Here is a 24,850-nt window from a genome sequence, read left to right on the forward strand (position 1 = left end):
TGGAGTAGGCGGAGGGCGAACTGGGCGGACCGGAACCAGGCAGGTCCTATGGCAGTCTGGACCCCATCGGAGTACTTCACCGGATTGCCAGTTCAATACGGGTTCGTGTGTCTGGAGCCAAGGTAGACCTAGCAACAGGGAGTGAGAAAGTCCGGACAACACATGGAATGAGATTTCCTCAGAGTGCAGCATTCCCACCTGCAGGGTTATGGGTTCAGTGACGAGCAGGATGGTCTCCGAGAGAAGTCTTCCATCCACGGAGGCGACTGATAATGGTTCAGCCAGGGACTTGGTGGGAATACGGTATCTCTCTACCAGAGACTGGGAGATGAGGTTTCCAGCAGCTCCAGAATCCAGGTGGGCAAGTTCAAAGTGACGGTTTTCTCCCCAAGCAATAGAGACCGGTAAAGTCAGAGACGGAGAGGGCTTACTTTTGTCTAGGACGACCTCTCCGAGCGGTCCTAGACACTGGCGTTTCCCGGCTTCTCCGGGCAGGAACGGATGAAGTGCTCCATACTGCCACAATAGAAACAGCTTCCCTCGGCTCGGCGAGATTCTTGGCGAGATTTGACCATCTTGGTCTGGTCGATCTGCATAGGTTCAGGCGAGGGCGCCCGCGGAGTGACTGATTGAGAGGCAGGTCTCAGGGAAGTAGGAGCAGAGCAAGAAAAGTCTTTCTCCCAGGTAGTCTCTTTGGCACGTTCTTGGAACCGGATGCCAATCCGGGTAGCTAGTGACACCAGGTCATCCAGAGTGGTAGGAATGTCCCGACCAGCTAACTCGTCCTTAATCCGACCGGAAAGACCCTCCCAGAAGACGGACACCAGAGCCTCATTTTCCCAGGCAAGCTCAGAAGCGAGGGTGCGGAACCGTATGCCATATTGGCCCACGGTGAGACTCCCTTGGCGGAGACGTAGCAGTGAGGAGGCAGAAGAGGTTTTCCGTCCAGGTTCATCGAAGACTTTCCGGAAAGCAGCGAGGAAAGACGGCAGGTCGGACACCAGGGGATCCCCTCTCTCCCACAGGGGATTTAGCCATGCCAGTGCCTCCCCAGTAAGATGGGACATGATGAAGGCCACCTTGGCCCGGTCGGAGATGAACTGATATGCCAATAGCTCAAAGTGCAGGGTGCACTGGTTTATGAAACCCCGAGCTAAAGTAGGTTCGCCGGCAAAGCGTGGAGGTGCCAGAAGCCGAGGTCCATAGTCGGGTACCATGAAGGGACTGGATTGCGGTACCGCAGGAATGGGCACGGCTGGACCAGAGGTAGACATAGACAAGTCACACAATGCGCCTAGACGAGAGTTAACGGACCGTAGATAGGACAGTACCACCTCCTGCTGAGTTTTCTGACGTAAGACTTCCTGGTGCAGATCGGAGATCTGGGGGCCACCAGGTTCCATGGCCCGAGCAAACTGTAACGGGTCTGGGAGGTGGAACCTCTGTGCAACTATACAAGGGGGCAGTCCTTGTAAGGAAGCGGGTGGCTCCCAGGGAAGACGGGCAGGTAGTCACGGCAAGTGACAGGGACAGTCTCTGGGTAGAGGGGCAGGTAGTCACGGCAAGTGACAGGGACAGTCTCTGGGTAGAGGGGCAGGTAGTCACGGCAAGTGACAGGGACAGTCTCTGGGTAAAACGACGGGTACTCACGGCAAGTGACAGGGACAGTCTCTGGGTAGAAGGACAGCAGGCAGGTGGCTGGTGAGCGCTCCCAGGTGAGCGGGTGAGAGTCTCTGGACGGGCAGGTGGTCACGGCAAGTGACGGCAGAGCCTCCAGGTAGGCTAGCAGGCAGGTAGCAAGTGAGCGCTCCCAGGTGAGCAGGCAAGAGTCTCTGGACAGGCAGGTGGTCACGGCAAGTGACGGCGGAGCCTCCAGGTAGGCTAGCAGGCAGGTAGCAGGTGAGCGCTCCCAGGTGAACGGGCAGGCTGGTCCATAGACAGACTGACAGGTGTCGGAAAGCAGACTGTCGGACCGCAGGCTTGCAAGCAGGTAAACGGATATCAGGCAGGTATCAAGCAGGAATCTGGCAGGTAACAGGCAGGAATCCGGCAGGTGACTGGCAGGTAACAGGCAGGAATCCGGCAGGTGACTGGCAGGTAACAAGCAGGAATCTGGCAGGTGACTGGCTGGTAACTGGTAACGGGACCTGAGGGCTGAAGCAGAGTGAAGGCTTTGCAACAACATTGCTCGGGCACCTCCATTTTGGAGGAGGTGCCTTAAATATGAGATGTCCTCCGGCAATTGGCCGGGGACTCCTTAGGATGGCGCGCGCGGTCCCTTTAAGAGAGGGGGAGCGCGCGCGCGCCCTAAGCAGACTGCCGGGGAAGGAGCGCGTGCCGGAAGCAGCGGGGAGAGAAGCGCAGGAGGACGCCGCGCCAGGAGCGGGGAGGTGAGAGAGACGGCGTCTCTGCCTAGTACGGGGCAGAGACGCCGATGCTACAAGATGCACCTGTATATACACTGCTCAAAAAAATAAAGGGAACACTTAAACAGCAGAATATAACTACAAGTAAATCAAACTTCTGTGAAATCAAACTGTCCACTTAGGAAGCAACACTGATTGACAATCAATTTCACATGCTGTTGTGCAAATGGAATAGACAATAGATGGAAATTATTGGCAATTATCAAGACACCCTCAATAAAGGAGTGGTTCGGCAGGTGGGGACCACAGACCACATCTCAGTACCACTGCTTTCTGGCTGCTGTTTTGGTCACTTTTGAATGTTGGTTGTGCTTTCACACTCGTGGTAGCATGAGACGGACTCTACAACCCACAGAAGTTGCTCAGGTAGTGCAGCTCATCCAGGATGGCACATCAATGCGAGCTATGGCAAGAAGGTTTGCTGTGTCTGTCAGCGTAGTGTCCAGAGGCTGGAGGCGCCACCAGGAGACAGGCCAGTACACCAGGAGACGTGAAGGGGGCTGTAGGAGGGCAACAACCCAGCAGCAGGACCACTACCTCCGCCTTTGTTCAAGGAGGAACAGGAGGAGCACTGCCAGAGCCCTGCAAAATGACCTCCAGCAGGCCACAAATGTGCATGTGTCTGCACAAACGGCTAGAAACCAACTCCATGAGGGTGGTATGTGGGCCCGATGCCCACAGATGGGGGTTGTGCTCACAGCCCAACACCGTGCAGGACGCTTGGCATTTGCCACAGAACACCAGGATTGGCAAAGTCGCTACTGGTGCCCTGTGCTCTTCACAGATGAAAGCAGGGTCACACTGAGCACATGTGACAGAGTCTGGAGATGCTGTGGAGAGCGATCTGCTGTTTGCAACATCCTTCAGCATGACCGGTTTGACAGTGGGTCAGTAATGGTATGGGGTGGCATTTCTTTGTAGGGCCGCACAGCCCTCCATGTGCTCGCCAGAGGTAGCCTGACTGCCATTAGGTACCGAGATGAGATCCTCAGACCCCTTGTGAGACCATATGCTGGAGATGTTGGCCCTGGGTTCCTCCTAATGCAGGACAATGCCAGACCTCATGTGGCTGGAGTGTGTCAGCAGTTCCTGCAAGATGAAGGCATTGAAGCTATGGACTGGCCCGCCCGTTCCCCAGACCTGAATCCGATTGAGCACATCTGGGACATCATGTCTCGCTCCATCCACCAACGTCACGTTGCACCACAGACTGTCCAGGAGTTGGCAGATGCTTTAGTTCAGGTCTGGGAGGAGATCCCACAGGAGACCATCCGCAACCTCATCAGGAGCATGCCCAGGCATTGTAGGGAGGTTATACAGGCACGTGGAGGCCACACACAATACTGAGCCTCATTTTGACTTGTTTTAAGGACATTACATCAAAGTTGGATCAGCCTGTAGTGTGTTTTTCCACTTTAATTTTGGGGGTGACTCCAAATCCAGGCCTCCATTGGTTAATACATTTGATTTCCATTGATTTTTGTGTGATTTTGTTGTCAGCACATTCAACTTTGTACAGAACAAAGTATTCAATGAGAATATTTCATTCATTCAGATCTAGGATGTGTTATGCGAGTGTTCCCTTTATTTTTTTGAGCAGTGTAGTTATCTGTATTCTGAGCTTCCTGATTCAAGAGAATCGGGTCGATTATACTAATGACATTCTGATCAAACTCTGATCTGAGTGTCAGCATAGTGTGATCCAATTCTCTCTGATGCGAGAATCGGAGCGCAATACGAGGAGAAGATGGAGAACAGAATTTCTCCATCTTCTCCATTCTGTGAGTCAGAGGAAATCTGACTGCACTCAGATGTCACCAGAGAGCAGTCCTATGATTTCCACGCATCTATAGACTTGAATAGATGAGTCTTGTTCGATTTGCACATCAAATCGCAGCATATTGTAATTTTTTTCTCATGCTGAATCGGTATGAGAAAAAAAACATAACATGTCTTTGGTCCCAGTTGTATACGATAAAAAATAGCACTCGTCTGATTATTATGGTGGTGTGAGTTAATGGAGACAGTCTTATGTCAAAGCCAAATATTAGAACCGACTCTACCCCCCAGCCCTCTGATCTCTCTAATGGAGTCAGTAATAGATGAGAAAGTAACGGGTGGCGGGGCTGTGACAACCTCTCAGACATAACATAGAGTCTGGTTGTCAGCAGTGAGTAGTGTGTGTGTGGATCTAATATATGATCGCAATCTTGCTACTATATTATACCATTGATGTTAGTAACTGGGCCGCGGGTTGTGACAACCTCTCAGACATGTTATAGAGGCTGGTTGTCAGCAGTAATAGAGGACTAGCTGGTACAGTAGTGTGTGGATTTCATGAAAGTCTTAGTCTTAGATTTTGGTGAGTTTTTGATGTTGCAGATATTCTGCACCCATTAAGTAAAATAAGTTACTTGCATTTTTTTTTAAAAATATGCAGCGTAAAAAAATCACCAAAAACTCATCGTAGTAACGTAGCCTTAAAGTGTTGGTGGACTTAGGTGTTTTACTAGAGTTACCCTTTAATGTAATAAGCGGTGCCGGAATCAGATTACATTGCTGAATGTTTGTATCCAGGTGAACATTAAATTTGGGATTGTCAGACTCTTTGTCTCCCTGATCTCACGTGACTACACATTTGGGGACATTATAGACCTGGGGACATGTGCTCCATCCTCACTGACACCATAGCTGAGGTCTCTACTGTTTGGCACGTGATAAAAGCCGCAGTACTCGCTCATGTGTAAGTGGCACTGATGTCACCTGGCAATTGGTCAATAATCACAAGAGCCAACTGATTTCTCTTTATTGGTCTCCAACATGTAAAATCCTCTATACTCATCCACAGACAAGGGCAGCAATCAGCGGGGGGATGTAAATGGATTATTTACAGGAATATGGAGATGGCGGCGCGCTGTGTTACATATCTAAATTCTGGTCAATTATTTCTAATAATGATTTCATGGGAGAAAGATGTGTGACAACCAATATGGTCACCTTTATTAATAACGTCTGTCCTACAAGCAGCTGGAGGTTTGTTACAGTCTATTGGTGTAGACAATGCTGTAGGAGCTAAACATTCTGATACATTTCACCTGTAGTGATACAATGTACAATAGGCCATAGCATAACATCCACCCCCCTTTATCTGACTCCTAGATAATAACATTCTTATTTCTTTCAAGGGCAGATTTCATTGATAAACTTAACAATAAACCTTGGAAAATCTTCTTAGCCTCCTGTTTCTCCAAAGTTGCTATAGAAGTTCTGGACCTGAAGATGTTCATTGAGGATGACAAACTTCAGACAACCTCCTTCTGTAAGAATAAAAATGCCACCGACAGCCTTCTACCGCACCGCAGTTTTCACCCAACTCATCTATGAAATGGACAATTTCTGGGTCTCAGAAGGAACTGCAGTGTGAATAGTAACTTTAAATTACATGCCCGAGATCCCACAAAGTGAGAAGTTAAACCAAGAGAGTCATTGCAATCATCAAGAATTAAAGCCTTAATTCACACCTACCAAGAGAAGATTGGATCTGTTCACTACCTACAATAAGAAATGGAGGGAAATTGAAGGGATGATAGCCAAGAATTGGAATATCCTGCTTATCAAACACGCATTTTTCCCTCATATCTCTGCCCACCCTTATTTGGTAATTAAATGTGTGAGAAAGCTTAGGGTATGTTCGTTCACATGTTGTGTTTTTGCAGCAAAAAACAGTGGTGGCAAGAAAAACACTATGAATAGCATGTTTTTTGCAGTGTTTTTACTTTAATTTTTCACCCATTCAAATGAAGCGCTGCAAACCGCTGAAAGAATTGACATGCTGCATCTGGGAAAAAAACACAGCATGGCTCAAATTATGTGCGGAAAAAAACCCCAGTGTGCATGAGATTTCAGAAATCTCATTGATTGGCATGCCAATATGAGGAGACTTTTAAGCCTATGCTTATGTTTGTCAAACATTTGCAGATGACTAGATTATGTCATCACATTGAACGTTTATTACCTGTATGTGGATGTATAATTTTTGATATTTCCAGTTCTATGTTTTGTGCAATATCTGTTCATCAGTGGGATAATGGAATTATCTATATATCCTTTTGCAGCTAGAGTTTTGGCTATTTTATTGTCTATTCTGACTATCCCGTCTTGTTTTGATGCATTTTTAAACGTTTTTACCTTTTTTGTATGTCTTGATGTTAATGCAAGTACCGACTTTTCTATGGAATTTTACCTGTTCTTCCCATCTATTTCTTCTCATTTTGATGATTTTGGCGTAAAAAACGTCAGCGAATACCACAAGACGAACAAAAGGAAAGTAACTTAAAAAAAATCACAAATGCTGAATCAGTCTCTGAGCATTTTAGAAAGATGCAGAACCTTTATATAGCGATTAATATTTAGATCAACGGCAGCTCCAGTTATTAATAGATGGAGGGGATTAGATATTACCATCAGCAGCGTCTTGGTGGAGATCGTCCAGTTCTATATCCAAGTCAGATGTTTGTCAGAAAAGAAAACATTTATAAAGACAAAACATAGATTTCCATTACGTCAAAGGTGACCTCGGACGATTCTGCAGAACAAAAGGACGGGGATTGTGTGCACAGCCAGGGGGACCCTCCATACCAGTTACATAGCAGGGAATCATGTCTAGAAATCTTCTCTGCTTGTTCAGTGTCTGGTTATCTGCATTCACCTTTATACCATGCGCTGTATAGTCATATATTGTAGGAAAAGCTAACAGCCCCCTGTATTATAGACATTCATCTAAGGTGTTAGAGGGGTGTCTGACAGCCAATGCTTGAACTATTTCCAATAACAACCTGCAAATTTGTAGCTGCAGGATCAGAACAAGAAGGAAGGTAAAGTGTTATATAGGATAAGACTTCCATCCATTCCACCCCCCCCCCCCCCAAAAAAAAAAGCCAATTTAAAGGGTGATCTCAAATTCTTAAATTGCTTTTATTACTTAGCGTGAAAATAAGAAAGTTTGGAATTTACTTGCTTTTTCTGTCTGTTGTCATTCTCCTGCACTGTCAGCTTTTTTCTTTTCTACAGCTGGTTTCCATGGAGCTCTGCCTCCAGACCCTGGCTGAGAGTGTGCAGTAGTTACATTCCAAGAGAGGAGGTATCTTGTAACATTCCAGCCACCTCTCTCAACCCCATTGATTTTTATACAGTAGTTAGCTGCTCACCCCACTCTTTTCCCTCACAGCTTCTGAAGAGATGCAGTTATAAATCACCAGCTCGGCAGCTTTCACAGCAGGTCTCATAATCACAGCCAGATCTCTGTGCTTGATAGCTGAATGTGTTACAGCAGAACTTGTGCTGAGCTTTTTATTTCTACTAATACTACAGCTCTGCTTTTCAGCAGAGCTGTTAGTCAAGGAAGAGAGCCCGCCCTCCCAGAAACCATGAAGTAAGGAAACTGAGGAGCCCTCATTCCTCTGAGCTGCTCAAGACACAACGTGATAATAACCCTGTAAGTCTTGTTCTTGCTATGCCCCTTCCCAGTAATATGAATGTGGTCCCTGTAATTTTTAATGTCGACAACCTATTCATGAATAATATAAAATGTGTCTTATTTTTCCACTGTGTGTAACTAGCTGTGTGATCTTGTACTGTCCATAAGTCAGAAGCTATGGGGCTCCGTTATCATAACCACGGGCTCAGTGCTGGTTTATTTGGGAAGTGGCAGCATTACACAGGAGCAGCTTAGTATGTTAGACCATGTTCACATTATGCTTTTCTGCCACATGTGTGTGGCTGCATCTCAAGCACTGAAAAACGACATTCGGACAGAACCCCGATGGAGCCGTTGACTATAATGAGGTTGAGTAAGTCACTTTCTGCTCCGCTGGGCCTCCGTTCCTTTTTTTTTTTTTTTTTAAGCTAGAAAAGCATAGTAGACCTTATTTTTTTGTCCATCAAAAAAGTTGGACACCGCCAGAGCTGAGATCAAAATATGGAGCACAAAGTTATCTAGCCTGCCTCATTTTATTTAATAGCTCTATCGGGGGAGCTGTGCTAATCTTGTTTTTCAGGGCTCGAGCCGGAAACTCTGATGGAGCCACAAAGGTGTGGCAGAATTGTAGTGTGAAGGTGTGGCAGAATTGTAGTGTGAAGGTGTGGCAGAATTGTAGTGTGAAGGTGTGGCAGAATTGTAGTGTGAACATAGCATTTAATTACAGAGGTGTAACATTGAGTAAGACCAGTGAACACGGTGGGTCTTACTCAGTGGACCAGTGAAGACCGTGGACTGGCGGTGGGTCTCCCGAGCTGAATTTACACCCTCATGTGTGTCCATGAGGTTGTAAGTTTGGGTTGGGAGACTCGCTGCCAGTCCGGGTATTGCGGACCGTATACGGACCATAAAAATACGCTGGTGTGAACCCGCCCTAACACTGCATGGAATATTTATTACCACAACATGTCAGGAATACAGAAAAGGGCAGAGGAGATATTATCTTCACACTAAGATGTAGATGAGGAGGTTTCCATCAACTGACAGCAAGCAGAGATCTTGGAAAATTAAACATAAAGCGCATATGAGCTCCTCTTCAGCACTAGGGATGACCGATTTTTAGGTTTCAAGGTCTTCAAGTGATGTGATTGCCTTACAGCTTTTCCAAAACTACAACTCCTAGCATTTTCAGACAGCGTGCGGGTGGAGTTTTGCACCAGCTAGAGATCCCCAGGCCACAGACTCACGTGTCCGTATCTTCTACATGTTGTAATAACTGATAATAGTAGAATCCTCCTTTAATAATGCGCTGTTCGCTCTCACACCTTAGTAAATGAGGAGTTAATTTATTATTTTTACCACCCCAGATATTTCATATTCCAGCTACATCACACAAAGCAGAGCAGGCAAAGAGAGGGGGCCGACACCACATCTGCCACCCTCTTCCCGGGACGACTCTGCGTCGCTCTAATTCACAGGCAAAAGCAATTAAATTAAAATGAATTAACATTTATTTGGATTGATGCAGAACAGTCCCTGAACATGGCAGAGACAGACCCCAATGTACAGTGGGGAGGGGAGATGGCTGGCAAGTCACAGTGGAGGTGCAGACATACCTTGTCTGCTGAAGTTGTGCCCCTCAGTGCCCAGACACCTGTTTTTTTGTGCACCCCATTATCCTACATCTTATATATGGCTGTGAGACCACAGCGGATCAGCTAATAGATTTCCTGTACTTCTCAAAATTCTCAAAATGTAGCTCTCAAATGTATAAATACAAAATAGTAAAAGTATTACACGCTGGCATATATCTTAGTGCCCGCAGGGTGTGGTGGCACCATCCATATTTGCTTTAATCAATTATCTGTCTAGGCAGCAGAACTAATAAGAAAGCTCCTGCTCCAGTTAGCACTGTTTCTCTGCAGGTTGTTAACGTTCACCTTAAATGTACATTATGTTTTTCATATGCTTTTTCTGTAATTCTCAGAATATCTGCTAAAATGACACTTACAAACATGCCCTTTAATTAATTCTGCGCACCTTATGTATAAATCACCAGCCTCGATGATTCAGCCCCACAGTCTTTTAAAAACTTGTAAAACGACAATGAAAATGTATTTGATACATTGGATCAGTACAAACAATATAAATCTGACTTGAAGGGGTGATCCGAAATCCAAATAAATTTTCATCCTAAATCCCTATCTATTTAATGCCATAATCTAAACTATTTTCTAATACACTTGCATTAAAAATTCCCTATCCTTCGCTAACTGCACTATCTGCTTTTCCATTTTTTCTCCTACTTCCTTTTTGATGATGCTTCATTTGAGAATTCCTGTGAATGCTGGGATACTTAAACAAAGCATCATCAGGGGGCAGAGGCGGTGTTCACTGCCGCAGTCCCTACCCCCTGAAACAAAGCTTCACGAGTGACCTTTGTTTCAGGGACTAGGCTAGTCCCTGCGCACTGTGCGCAATGATAGTGCGCTCTCTGTTGTTGGCTCAGTACAGCAGTAACGAGCCGGCAACAAAGCGCGTCGTCAGAATATTCAGTGTGCAAAAAACAGTGCTGTCACTTGTGGGGGTGGCATTGGTCGCTGCACACCGACTATTTTGACAACGCGCTCTGTTGCCGACTCGGTACTGCTGATCTGAGCCGACAGCAGAGAGCGCATTATCATTGCGCACATCACACAGACCAAGTCAGCAGTTTGCAGTCACATAAAGTTACTGCAGACTGTTGTCCCAAGCATGGACAACTCCTTTAAGAGGCGAGCACATGTAAAGGGGTAGAAGAAGACGCCAAAACAAGAAAAGTTAAATGGTATAATATGTCTATAGAGGCGAGCACATGTAAAGGGGTAGAAGAAAACGCCAAAACAAGAAAAGTTAAATGGTATAATATGTCTATTAATGTTTTATGTTTGTGTTCTTATATAAATCTGCATTTTTCCTGGAGGTTTTACCTCAAGGCCGTCCCCAGGGGATTTGGGAGGGCTGTCTATAGGGGAACCAGTGGACGGCATAGGGATACAGTTTGCAGTAGTCAGAATAAGATATAGTTTGGGACTAGCCCACATATTGGGAGGGGTTAGATCAGATTAAAAGGGGAAGCACTTCCTGCTTCAGGAGTGAAGTTAGGAAGTTTCAGACAGTGACAGGTTCAAGTTCAGTGGATGCAGCAGCAGCGAAGGGTCCTGTCCGTTATAAGCCTCCAAAAACAGTATGAGGACACATCCAAAGTTTTGCACAGATCCCAGGGCAGTCTTGCGTCTAGGGCCCAGAAGAGGCATTGGATTCCATGTCTGTGAGGAAAAGGCCGGGCGGGTCACAGCAAGAGGTAAAGATTGTGCCCCTGATACCAACAGACCAACAGAAGCTGTTGAGGTGGGGGCAGGTTGGGCAGAACAGAGACAAGAACTGATAGTACACTGGACAAAGGGAACATCAACCGCAGGGGACTCTGTCTCATTCTCTGTGCTGCAACCACATGTATCCGAATTGCACAGTAAAGCTGAACCTGCTACACCGGACCTAAGGTCTCCTGTTATGTGGTCCCATGGATGGGGAGGCAACACGGCCTCCCGAACAACAAATGAGTACAGAACGAATCCCACAGCACATCACACGCAAGTCAGATTCCTGTTTAGAAGAGGGGATTCAGGGCAAAGAGATCTTGGTTCTGGCCCACAGCAACTAGCCTACTCCCCCCTTCAAAACCTATCAATTAATTTGGAACATCTTTAAGCTGCCATGCACCAGACAAAGACAAAACATAGATTTCCATTACAAGTATCCCCGGACGATTCTGAGGAGCAATGGAAGGGAATTATGGCCACAGCGAGGGACCCTCCATGATGGTTATTGCCGGGCGCTGACACTGTAGGGAATCATGTCCAGAATTTTCTCTGCTTGTTCAGTTTCTGGTGATCTGCGTTCTGGGAAGAGTTGTCTTCTTACCATGGACTAGAGTACATTTCTGACAGAACTTACACTTTTGTGGCATCGATTTTGATTATCGTTCCTCGCTCAGCCAACTTTTCAAACAGTTGGTAGAACTTGCATAAAAATGCCAAAAAGCTGCAAAAGAATTATACAAAAATGTTGCATAATTTCAAGATGTTTTACTACAAAATTCTGGCACCATCTGTTTGATGAATCAGCTCTTTTGTTTCTAATACTAACCATTTTCAAGTGTTAGTACATGAAAACATTGGCTCAGTGGTTAGCACTGTTGCTTTGCAATGCTGGAGTCCTAGGTTCAAATCCCACCAAGGACAACAACATCTGCAAGGAGTTTGCATGGGTTTCCTCTGGGTTCTTTGGTTTCCACCCATACTCCAAAGACATACTGATAGGGACTTAGATTGTGAGCCCCAATGGGGACAGTGATGATAATGTGCAGAATTAAATGTCCTACATAGTAAAATAAATCTCCTGTACTTTCAGCTGAGGGTTTGTTGCAATTGTATCCAGTTTAGATGCTCTTTATTAATCCTGAGCGCCAAACACAGCAGCACCAATCTCTTCTCTCTTGTCCTGATAGTTTGTTACAATGTATCAGTCTGTTTCGCTCACAGAGGATTGTCTAGATTAGATGCAATTGTACCCAACCTTCAGCTGTGAGACGTACTGCTGAGACTTTCAGCTTCGGTAGGTAAACCTTAATGTTCTAGTTTTGTAATCAGTACGGTTGGATTCTGCTTAGTGGAAACATCTTCTGTTGCTGTTGTTGATTGCAGTGAACCGCGGACCTCCTGCTGAGATGTTTTGTCCTCTTCCGAAAATGATGAGAAGATCTGCCAGAGCAGCCAGAGCCTGACCCAGGAGGCAGAGGATAGAAGTAGGTATACCCTTTAATACCGCAGTTACATCCCTTCTGTACATTATCACTAAGATTGTGACAAGCGGTGATGTCATCGCTGGAGAGGAGTGATGTCACCAGTGTCACGTGATGTCATGAAGTCACATGAAGGATGAATTGCAGCTTTATGGTCTCTTTTTTTCAGCTTTACTGTCTATGTGTGTGATTATCAGATATTTTGGATTATCAGACAGTCAGAGAATACCGTATAGATCTCTTGTGGGGGGTGATGTTATACCATATGCATTACTGTATAATGTTTCTCCTGCAAGAGACAGAGCCTAGGAACAGATCAGAGTCAGTGCTTCTACCAAAGCTGTGAAATCTCGTGCCATTCCATTTTTTTTTATCCTGCTGAGGTCGTTGTAGCATTTTATCACATTTACTCATAGATTATTCCATCTCTGATCACCGGTCAATTAATGAACAAGAGGTTCTGCAGCAGCCGGTGAGTCCCCCCCTTCCTTGTCACACCGGTGCTTTCTTCTGGATGAGCAGCTGACAGCGACATCCTTGTAGAAATCAATCTGCCGTGCACAGGGTGATGGCCACTACTCTCAGAGAGCAGCGCTGCGGTGGAGGCTGCTGGATGAAGCACGTTCTGCACTTGTGATCCTGCAGGAACCCTTCCAATGGACCCCAGAAAATCCAGCAATCTGCTCTTCTATCTCAGCAGCTGCTGAGACCCTGAGCGGTCTGCACACAACACCATGTACTGCTCAACTTCCACCATGGAGGATTAAACTTGTGCAGCCCCCATGACCCCGGTGCCTCCATTCAAGAAGGTAAATCTTGGAAACTTGCATTTTAAGTGATTGTTTGTATTCAGCCCCCCTATGATCTCTGGCGAGATACAGATGCAGAATCCTCCGGCTACCTGTAAGGGGTGACGGTCCCCTGCACTGAATCTGGGAGAAACTGCACTGCTATAGAAAGGAAATGCATGCACGGCAATGATTTTCAGAATCACTGCTTTTATGTGCACGATAAATCCAATATTTATGCAGAGAAGCAATCCCCTGAGATGATCGGCATCCTAGGATACAACTACTTTTTTCAGCTGTTTATAGGGTAAAAGTGGGATGACTTTCCTGATAAGAGGGATCACCGAGCTCTACTGTAGATCAGTGTGATTTATTTTATTTTACTTGCTTATATAGCACCATTAATTCCACAGCACATTACAGATATGATCATCACTGTCCCCATTGGGGCTCACAATTTACATTCCCTATCATTATGTCTTTGGAGTGTGGGAGGAAATCGGAGAACCCAGAGGAAACCCACACAAACACAGGGAGAACATACAAACTCCTTGCAGATGTTGTCCTTGGTGGGATTTGAACCCAGGACCCCAGCGCTGCAAGGCTGCAGTGCTAACCACTAAGCCACCGTACTACTCACTGCTGTTCTGGCGCTGGCACTAACATATGAACACTATGGATAAGACTTTTACACCAACCTCTTAGGTGATCACAAGGGCAATAATATGGAAACTAGTAGAGCTGATACAACAATGGCCCTATTGATATGTTCCTGCACTTTTAATTAGATGTTGATGTGATGGTAGCATTATATAGGCACTGACTCGTGGCTCATAATATGATGTGGGCACTTTTGTGGCTGGTAGTATATATGTGCACTGATGTGGCTGGTAGTATAATGTGGGCACTGATGTGGCTGGTAGTATAATGTGGGCACTGATGTGGCTTGTAGTATAATGTGGGCACTGATGTGGCTTGTAGTATAATGTGGGCACTGATGTGGCTGGTAGTCAGGGCTGGTCTGGGTCAAAAAAGCAGCTCTGCCACACAAACCCCACTAGCCCACATACTATAATGGTATGTGCACACGTTTGGTATTGGCAGCGCTTTGAACGCAGTATACTTTATGCTGATTCCAAAGCGCTGCACGCAGGTGAATCCACATGTGTTCATTGAACACATGCGGATTCACTCCATCCTATACATTACACTGATAGAACTAGACTAGACTAGCGTCTCCGTAAAAGAAATTGCCATGCTGTGGTCTGGAAAGACGCGTCGCATGTTCGTGTCCGCGGGTGATACGCAGGTGCATGGAAACGCATCGTGGGCAAGGGACTTCTACAAATCCCATCCACTATGCTGTAACATCTGGCCGCTGCAAATTACACGCAGTAATTATTGATCGTGTGCACGTACCCTAGCACTCATTACCCCCGATCAGTGAATTCTGCTTTACTTTGTCGTGCCCCTCGCTCTCCTAAAAGGAGTTATTTGAAGAGCCGCATGTGAATGGTGCCACAGTGCGTATGATCAGCCACAGCTCCATTTACATGGTGCTCTACAGAGCTCCGATTCTCGGGATCATGGGGGTCCCAACAGTCGGATCTCCAGCGATTGGACAGTTATCCCCTATCCAGAGGAGAGGGAATTACTTGGGATAAACAATTTAAACAGGTTTTCCAATATTTATTTTTATTTTTATTTGGCCATAGTAATATTGAAAATACTAAACCAATATTGACGCTTCTCTGACAACAGGACAGGAGCAGTGGTGCTGTGCAGTGTATATATACAGGGTAGGAGCAGTGGTGCTGTGCAGTGTATATATACAGGGTAGGAGCAGTGGTGCTGTGCAGTGTATATATACAGGGTAGGAGCAGTGGTGCTGTGCAGAGTATATATACAGGGTAGGAGCAGTGGTGCTGTGCAGTGTATATATACAGGGTAGGAGCCGTGGTGCTGTGCAGTGTATATATACAGGGTAGGAGCAGTGGTACTGTGCAGTGTATATATACAGGGTAGGAGAAGTGGTGCTGAGCAGTGTATATATACAGGGTAGGAGCAGTGGTGCTGAGCAGTGTATATATACAGGGTAGGAGCAGTGGTGCTGTGCAGTGTATATATACAGGGTAGGAGCAGTGGTGCTGTGCAGTGTATATATACAGGGTAGGAGCAGTGGTGCTGTGCAGTGTATATATACAGGGTAGGAGCAGTGGTACTGTGCAGTGTATATATACAGGGTAGGAGCAGTGGTACTGTGCAGTGTATATATACAGGGTAGGAGCAGTGGTGCTGTGCAGTGTATATACAGGGTAGGAGCAATGGTGCTGTGCAGTGTACATATACAGGGTAGGAGCAGTGGTGCTGTGCAGTGTATATATACAGGGTAGGAGCAGTGGTGCTGTGCAGTGTATATATACAGGGTACAAGCAGTGGTGCTGTGCAGTGTATATACAGGGTAGGAGCAGTGGTGCTGTGCAGTGTTTATATACAGGGTAGAAGCAGTGGTGCTGTGCAGTGTATATATACAGGGTAGGAGTAGTGGTGCTGTGCAGTGTATATATACAGGGTAGGAGCAGTGGTACTGTGCAGTGTATATATACAGGGTTGAAGCAGTGGTGCTGAGCAGTGTATATACTGTATACATGGTAGTAGCAGTGGTGCTGTGCAGTGTATATATACAGGGTAGGAGCAGTGGGGCTGCAGAGTGTATATATACAGGGTAGGAGCAGTGGTGCTGTGCAGTGTATATATACAGGGTAGGAGCAGTGGGGCTGCAGAGTGTATATATACAGGGTAGGAGTAGTGGTGCTGTGCAGTGTATATATACAGGGTAGGAGCAGTGGTACTGTGCAGTGTATATATGCAGGGTAGAAGCAGTGGTGCTGAGCAGTGTATATATACATGGTAGGAGCAGTGGTGCTATGCAGTGTATATATACAGGGTAGGAGCAGTGGTGCTGTGCAGTGTGTATATACAGGGTAGGAGCAGTGGTGCTGTGCAGTGTATATATACAGGGTAGGAGCAGTGGTGCTGTGCAGTGTATATATACAGGGTAGGAGCAGTGGTGCTGTGCAGTGTATATATACAGGGTAGGAGCAGTGGTGCTGTGCAGTGTATATATACAGGGTAGGAGCAGTGGGGCTGCAGAGTGTATATATACAGGGTAGGAGTAGTGGTGCTGTGCAGTGTATATATACACGGTAGGAGCAGTGGTACTGTGCAGTGTATATATGCAGGGTAGAAGCAGTGGTGCTGTGCAGTGTATATATACAGGGTAGGAGCAGTGGTGCTGTGCAGTGTATATATACAGGGTAGGAGCAGTGGTGCTGTGCAGTGTATATATACAGGGTAGGAGCAGTGGTGCTGTGCAGTGTATATATACAGGGTAGGAGCAGTGGTGCTGTGCAGTGTATATACAGGGTAGGAGCAGTGGTGCTGTGCAGTGTATATACAGGGTAGGAGCAGTGGTGCTGTGCAGTGTATATATATACAGGACTGGAGCAGTGGTGCTGTGCAGTGTATATATACAGGGTAGGAGCAGTGGAGCTGTGCAGTGTATATACAGGGTAGGAGCAGTGGTGCTGTGCAGTGTATATATACAGGGTAGGAGCAGTTGTGCTGTGCAGTGTATATATACAGGGTAGGAGCAGTGGTGCTGTGCAGAGTATATATACAGGGTAGGAGCAGTGGTGCTGTGCAGTGTATATATACAGGGTAGGAGCAGTGGTGCTGTGCAGTGTATATATACAGGGTAGGAGCAGTGGTGCTGTGCAGAGTATATATACAGGGTAGGAGCAGTGGTGCTGTGCAGTGTATATATACAGGGTAGGAGCAGTGGTGCTGTGCAGTGTATATATACAGGGTAGGAGCAGTGGGGCTGCAGAGTGTATATATACAGGGTAGGAGCAGTGGTGCTGTGCAGTGTATATATACAGGGTAGGAGCCGTGGTGCTGTGCAGTGTATATATACAGGGTAGGAGCAGTGGTACTGTGCAGTGTATATATACAGGGTAGGAGCAGTGGTGCTGAGCAGTGTATATATACAGGGTAGGAGCAGTGGTGCTGAGCAGTGTATATATACAGGGTAGGAGCAGTGGTGCTGTGCAGTGTATATATACAGGGTAGGAGCAGTGGTGCTGTGCAGTGTATATATACAGGGTAGGAGCAGTGGTGCTGTGCAGTGTATATATACAGGGTAGGAGCAGTGGTACTGTGCAGTGTATATATACAGGGTAGGAGCAGTGGTACTGTGCAGTGTATATATACAGGGTAGGAGCAGTGGTGCTGTGCAGTGTATATACAGGGTAGGAGCAATGGTGCTGTGCAGTGTACATATACAGGGTAGGAGCAGTGGTGCTGTGCAGTGTATATATACAGGGTAGGAGCAGTGGTACTGTGCAGTGTATATATACAGGGTAGGAGCAGTGGTGCTGTGCAGTGTATATATACAGGGTAGGAGCAGTGGTGCTGTGCAGTGTATATATACAGGGTAGGAGCAGTGGTGCTGTGCAGTGTATATATACAGGGTAGGAGCAGTGGTGCTGTGCAGTGTATATATATACAGGGTAGGAGCAGTGGTGCTGTAGAGTGTATATATACATGGTAGAAGCAGTGGTGCTGTGCAGTGTATATATACAGGGTAGGAGCAGTGGTGCTGTAGAGTGTATATATACAGGGTAGGAGCAGTGGTGCTGTGCAGTGTGTATATACAGGGTAGGAGCAGTGGTGCTGTGCAGTGTATATATACATGGTAGGAGCAGTAGTGCTGTAGAGTGTATATATACAGGGTAGGAGCAGTGGTGCTGTAGAGTGTGTATATACAGGGTAGGAGCAGTGGTGCTGCGCAGTGTATATATGCAGGGTAGGAGCAGTGGTGCTGTGCAGTGTATATATACAGGGTAGGAGCAGTGGTGCTGTGCAGTGTGTATATACAGGGTAGGAGCAGTGGTGCTGCTGTGGAGTGTGTATATACAGGGTAGGAGCAGTGGTGCTGTGCAGTGTATATATACAGGGTAGGAGCAGTGGTGCTATGCAGTATATATACAGGGTAGGAGCAGTGGTGCTGTGCAGTGTATATATACAGGGTAGGAGCAGTGGTGCTGTAGAGTGTATATATACAGGGTAGGAGCAGTGGTGCTGTAGAGTGTATATATACAGGGTAGGAGCAGTGGTGCTGTAGAGTGTATATATACAGGGTAGGAGCAGTGGTGCTGTGCAGTGTATATATACAGGGTAGGAGCAGTGGTGCTGTGCAGTGTATATATACAGGGTAGGAGCAGTGGTGCTGTGCAGTGTATATATACAGGGTTGGAGCAGTGGTGCTGTGCAGTGTATATATACAGGGTAGGAGCAGTGGTGCTGTGCAGTGTATATATACAGGGTAGGAGCAGTGGTGCTGAGCAGTATATATACAGGGTAGGAGCAGTGGTGCTGTGCAGTGTATATATACAGGGTAGGAGCAGTGGTGCTGTGCAGTGTATATATACAGGGTAGGAGCAGTGGTGCTGTGCAGTGTATATATACAGGGTAGGAGCAGTGGTGCTGAGCAGTATATATACAGGGTAGGAGCAGTGGTGCTGTGCAGTGTATATATACAGGGTAGGAGCAGTGGTGCTGTGCAGTGTATATATACAGTGTAGGAGCAGTGGTGCTGCGCAGTGTATATATACAGGGTAGGAGCAGTGGGGCTGCAGAGTGTATATATACAGGGTAGGAGAAGTGCTGTGCAGTGTATATATACAGGGTAGGAGCAGTGGTGCTGCGCAGTGTATATATACAGGGTAAGAGCAGTGGGGCTGCAGAGTGTATATATACAGGGTAGGAGCAGTGGTGCTGTGCAGTGTATATATACAGGGTAGGAGCAGTGGTACTGTGCAGTGTATATATACAGGGTAGGAGCAGTGGGGCTGTGCAGTATACATATACAGGGTAGGAGCAGTGGTGCTGTGCAGTATATATACAGGGTAGGAGCAGTGGTACTGTGCAGTGTATATATACAGGATAGGAGCAGTGGTGCTGTGCAGTGTATATATACAGGTTAGGAGCAGTGGTACTGTGCAGTGTATATATACAGGGTAGGAGCAGTGGTGCTGTGCAGTGTATATATACAGGGTAAGAGCAGTGGTGCTGAGCAGTGTATATATACAGGGTAGGAGCAGTGGTGCTGTAGAGTGTGTATATACACGGTAGGAGCAGTGGTGCTGTGCAGTGTATATATACAGGGTAGGAGCAGTGGTGCTATGCAGTGTATATATACAGGGTAGGAGCAGTGGTGCTGTAGAGTGTATATATACAGGGTAGGAGCAGTGGTGCTGTGCAGTGTGTATATATACAGGGTAGGAGCAGTGGTACTGTGGAGTGTATATATACAGGGTAGGAGCAGTGGTGCTGTGCAGTGTATATATACAGGGTAGAAGCAGTGGTGCTGCGCAGTGTATATATACAGGGTAGGAGCAGTGGTGCTATGCAGTATATATACAGGGTAGGAGCAGTGGTGCTGTGCAGTGTATATACAGGGTAGGAGCAGTGGTGCTGTGCAGTGTATATGTACAGGGTAGGAGCAGTGGGGCTGTGCAGTATATATATACAGGGTAGGAGCAGTGGTGCTGTGCAGTGTATATACAGGGTAGGAGCAGTGGTGCTGTGCAGTGTATATATACAGGGTAGGAGCAGTGGTGCTGCGCAGTGTATATATACAGGGTAGGAGCAGTGGTGCTGTGCAGTGTATATATACAGGGTAGGAGCAGTGGTGCTGTGCAGTGTGTATATACAGGGTAGGAGCAGTGGTGCTGTGGAGTGTGTATATACAGGGTAGGAGCAGTGGTGCTGTGCAGTGTATATATACAGGGTAGGAGCAGTGGTGCTGTGCAGTGTATATATACAGGGTAGGAGCAGTGGTGCTATGCAGTATATATACAGGGTAGGAGCAGTGGTGCTGTGCAGTGTATATATACAGGGTAGGAGCAGTGGTGCTGTAGAGTGTATATATACAGGGTAGGAGCAGTGGTGCTGTAGAGTGTATATATACAGGGTAGGAGCAGTGGTGCTGTAGAGTGAATATATACAGGGTAGGAGCAGTGGTGCTGTGCAGTGTATATATACAGGGTAGGAGCAGTGGTGCTGTGCAGTGTATATATACAGGGTTGGAGCAGTGGTGCTGTGCAGTGTATATATACAGGGTAGGAGCAGTGGTGCTGTGCAGTGTATATATACAGGGTAGGAGCAGTGGTGCTGCGCAGTGTATATATACAGGGTAGGAGCAGTGGTGCTGAGCAGTATATATACAGGGTAGGAGCAGTGGTGCTGTGCAGTGTATATATACAGGGTAGGAGCAGTGGTGCTGTGCAGTGTATATATACAGGGTAGGAGCAGTGGTGCTGAGCAGTATATATACAGGGTAGGAGCAGTGGTGCTGTGCAGTGTATATATACAGGGTAGGAGCAGTGGTGCTGTGCAGTGTATATATACATGGTAGGAGCAGTGGTGCTGCGCAGTGTATATATACAGGGTAGGAGCAGTGGGGCTGCAGAGTGTATATATACAGGGTAGGAGAAGTGCTGTGCAGTGTATATATACAGGGTAGGAGCAGTGGTGCTGTGCAGTGTATATATACAGGGTAGGAGCAGTGGTGCTGTGCAGTGTATATATACAGGGTAGGAGCAGTGGTACTGTGCAGTGTATATATACAGGGTAGGAGCAGTGGTGCTGTGCAGTATATATATACAGGGTAGGAGCAGTGGTGCTGTGCAGTATATATACAGGGTAGGAGCAGTGGTACTGTGCAGTGTATATATACAGGGTAGGATCAGTGGTGCTGTGCAGTGTATATATACAGGTTAGGAGCAGTGGTGCTGTGCAGTGTATATATACAGGGTAGGAGCAGTGGTGCTGTGCAGTGTATATATACAGGGTAGGAGCAGTGGTGCTGCGCAGTGTATATATACAGGGTAGGAGCAGTGGGGCTGCAGAGTGTATATATACAGGGTAGGAGCAGTGGTGCTGTGCAGTGTATATATACAGGGTAGGAGCAGTGGTGCTGTGCAGTGTATATATACAGGGTAGGAGCTGTGGTGCTATGCAGTATATATACAGGGTAGGAGCAGTGGTACTGTGCAGTGTATATATACAGGGTAGGAGCAGTGGTGCTGTGCAGTGTATATATACAGACAATGTGAACTGAGGTCTAAGATGGCAGACATACAAGAAACAGAGGCATGTTCACACTAGCAAAAAAGAAGCAAGACAAAAATATATCTCATACCCTACCATAATTATATATAAATGTAAAGCAAAATTGCATAATAAATATAGGGTACTTAGTGAACTATTTTTGATCAAAAAAAGTATACAAGCCGTCCCACCAGCGGCAAGGTGACCCTAAATTGGGACGGTACCTATACTGCCTATATTAAAAACCTTACTGTATATCAAAGTTGATTATGGTAGGGTATGAGATATATTTTTGTCTTGCTTCTTTTTTGCTAGTGTGAACATGCCTCTGTTTCTTGTATGTCTGCCATCTTAGACCTCAGTTCACATTGTCTGGTTTTTTGACTTGTTTGCATTCTGTGCAATTTAAGGGTGTGGCATGCCCTTTGTTGAGCTGATTGGTATATATGTAGCTTACCACGGGCCTAGGTGGTCTGGAGTTGGGACCCGGTCCTATTTGTCTACCCTTTTATATGCATTACTTCAACTTTGATATACAGTAAGGTTTTTAATATAGGCAGTATAGGTACCGTCCCAATTTAGGGTCACCTTGCCGCTGGTGGGACGGCTTGTATACTTTTTTTGATCAAAAATAGTTCACTAAGTACCCTATATTTATTATGCAATTTTGCTTTACATTTATATATAATTATGGTAGGGTATGAGATATATTTTTGTCTTGCTTCTTTTTTGCTAGTGTGAACATGCCTCTGTTTCTTGTATGTCTGCCATCTTAGACCTCAGTTCACATTGTCTGTTTTTTTGACTTGTTTGCATTCTGTGCAATTTAAGGGTGTGGCATGCCCTTTGTTGAGCTGATTGGTATATATGTAGCTTACCACGGGCCTAGGTGGTCTGGAGTTGGGACCCGGTCCTATTTGTCTACCCTTTTATATGCATTACTTCAACTTTGATATACAGTAAGGTTTTTAATATAGGCAGTATAGGTACCGTCCCAATTTAGGGTCACCTTGCCGCTGGTGGGACGGCTTGTATACTTTTTTTGATCAAAAATAGTTCACTAAGTACCCTATATTTATTATGCAATTTTGCTTTACATTTATATATAATTATGGTAGGGTATGAGATATATTTTTGTCTTGCTTCTTTTTTGCTAGTGTGAACATGCCTCTGTTTCTTGTATGTCTGCCATCTTAGACCTCAGTTCACATTGTCTGGTTTTTTGACTTGTTTGCATTCTGTGCAATTTAAGGGTGTGGCATGCCCTTTGTTGAGCTGATTGGTATATATGTAGCTTACCACGGGCCTAGGTGGTCTGGAGTTGGGACCCGGTCCTATTTGTCTACCCTTTTATATGCATTACTTCAACTTTGATATACAGTAAGGTTTTTAATATAGGCAGTATAGGTACCGTCCCAATTTAGGGTCACCTTGCCGCTGGTGGGACGGCTTGTATACTTTTTTTGATCAAAAATAGTTCACTAAGTACCCTATATTTATTATGCAATTTTGCTTTACATTTATATATAATTATGGTAGGGTATGAGATATATTTTTGTCTTGCTTCTTTTTTGCTAGTGTGAACATGCCTCTGTTTCTTGTATGTCTGCCATCTTAGACCTCAGTTCACATTGTCTGGTTTTTTGACTTGTTTGCATTCTGTGCAATTTAAGGGTGTGGCATGCCCTTTGTTGAGCTGATTGGTATATATGTAGCTTACCACGGGCCTAGGTGGTCTGGAGTTGGGACCCGGTCCTATTTGTCTACCCTTTTATATGCATTACTTCAACTTTGATATACAGTAAGGTTTTTAATATAGGCAGTATAGGTACCGTCCCAATTTAGGGTCACCTTGCCGCTGGTGGGACGGCTTGTATACTTTTTTTGATCAAAAATAGTTCACTAAGTACCCTATATTTATTATGCAATTTTGCTTTACATTTATATATAATTATGGTAGGGTATGAGATATATTTTTGTCTTGCTTCTTTTTTGCTAGTGTGAACATGCCTCTGTTTCTTGTATGTCTGCCATCTTAGACCTCAGTTCACATTGTCTGGTTTTTTGACTTGTTTGCATTCTGTGCAATTTAAGGGTGTGGCATGCCCTTTGTTGAGCTGATTGGTATATATGTAGCTTACCACGGGCCTAGGTGGTCTGGAGTTGGGACCCGGTCCTATTTGTCTACCCTTTTATATGCATTACTTCAACTTTGATATACAGTAAGGTTTTTAATATAGGCAGTATAGGTACCGTCCCAATTTAGGGTCACCTTGCCGCTGGTGGGACGGCTTGTATACTTTTTTTGATCAAAAATAGTTCACTAAGTACCCTATATTTATTATGCAATTTTGCTTTACATTTATATATAATTATGGTAGGGTATGAGATATATTTTTGTCTTGCTTCTTTTTTGCTAGTGTGAACATGCCTCTGTTTCTTGTATGTCTGCCATCTTAGACCTCAGTTCACATTGTCTGGTTTTTTTACTTGTTTGCATTCTGTGCAATTTAAGGGTGTGGCATGCCCTTTGTTGAGCTGATTGGTATATATGTAGCTTACCACGGGCCTAGGTGGTCTGGAGTTGGGACCCGGTCCTATTTGTCTACCCTTTTATATGCATTACTTCAACTTTGATATACAGTAAGGTTTTTAATATAGGCAGTATAGGTACCGTCCCAATTTAGGGTCACCTTGCCGCTGGTGGGACGGCTTGTATACTTTTTTTGATCAAAAATAGTTCACTAAGTACCCTATATTTATTATGCAATTTTGCTTTACATTTATATATAATTATGGTAGGGTATGAGATATATTTTTGTCTTGCTTCTTTTTTGCTAGTGTGAACATGCCTCTGTTTCTTGTATGTCTGCCATCTTAGACCTCAGTTCACATTGTCTGGTTTTTTGACTTGTTTGCATTCTGTGCAATTTAAGGGTGTGGCATGCCCTTTGTTGAGCTGATTGGTATATATGTAGCTTACCACGGGCCTAGGTGGTCTGGAGTTGGGACCCGGTCCTATTTGTCTACCCTTTTATATGCATTACTTCAACTTTGATATACAGTAAGGTTTTTAATATAGGCAGTATAGGTACCGTCCCAATTTAGGGTCACCTTGCCGCTGGTGGGACGGCTTGTATAC

The 24,850-nt window shown here is 45.6% G+C and overlaps 1 protein-coding gene across 2 annotated transcripts in view; it reads left to right on the forward strand.

The window, feature by feature from the left end:
- Positions 1–12,577: 12,577 nt before the first annotated feature.
- The window catches only part of LOC141270906 (opsin-5-like), a 99,847-nt gene continuing 87,574 nt past the window's right edge, over positions 12,578–24,850 (forward strand). The window contains exon 1 of one of the 2 annotated variants that reach the window (XM_073681004.1): positions 12,578–12,748. Coding sequence is in view for 1 of the 2 variants with exons in the window: in XM_073681003.1 (XP_073537104.1) it covers positions 13,528–13,554 (27 nt within the window). In the remaining variant the exon portion in view is untranslated. Of the gene's footprint in view, positions 12,749–12,874; positions 13,555–24,850 lie in introns of those variants that run through there. The other variant, XM_073681003.1, reaches the window with a different exon arrangement.

The sequence above is a fragment of the Phyllobates terribilis genome, unplaced genomic scaffold (genome assembly GCF_046119375.1).
Source record: "Phyllobates terribilis strain yellow unplaced genomic scaffold, ASM4611937v1 Scaffold_5__5_contigs__length_657084704, whole genome shotgun sequence".
Taxonomy (NCBI): domain Eukaryota; kingdom Metazoa; phylum Chordata; class Amphibia; order Anura; family Dendrobatidae; genus Phyllobates; species Phyllobates terribilis.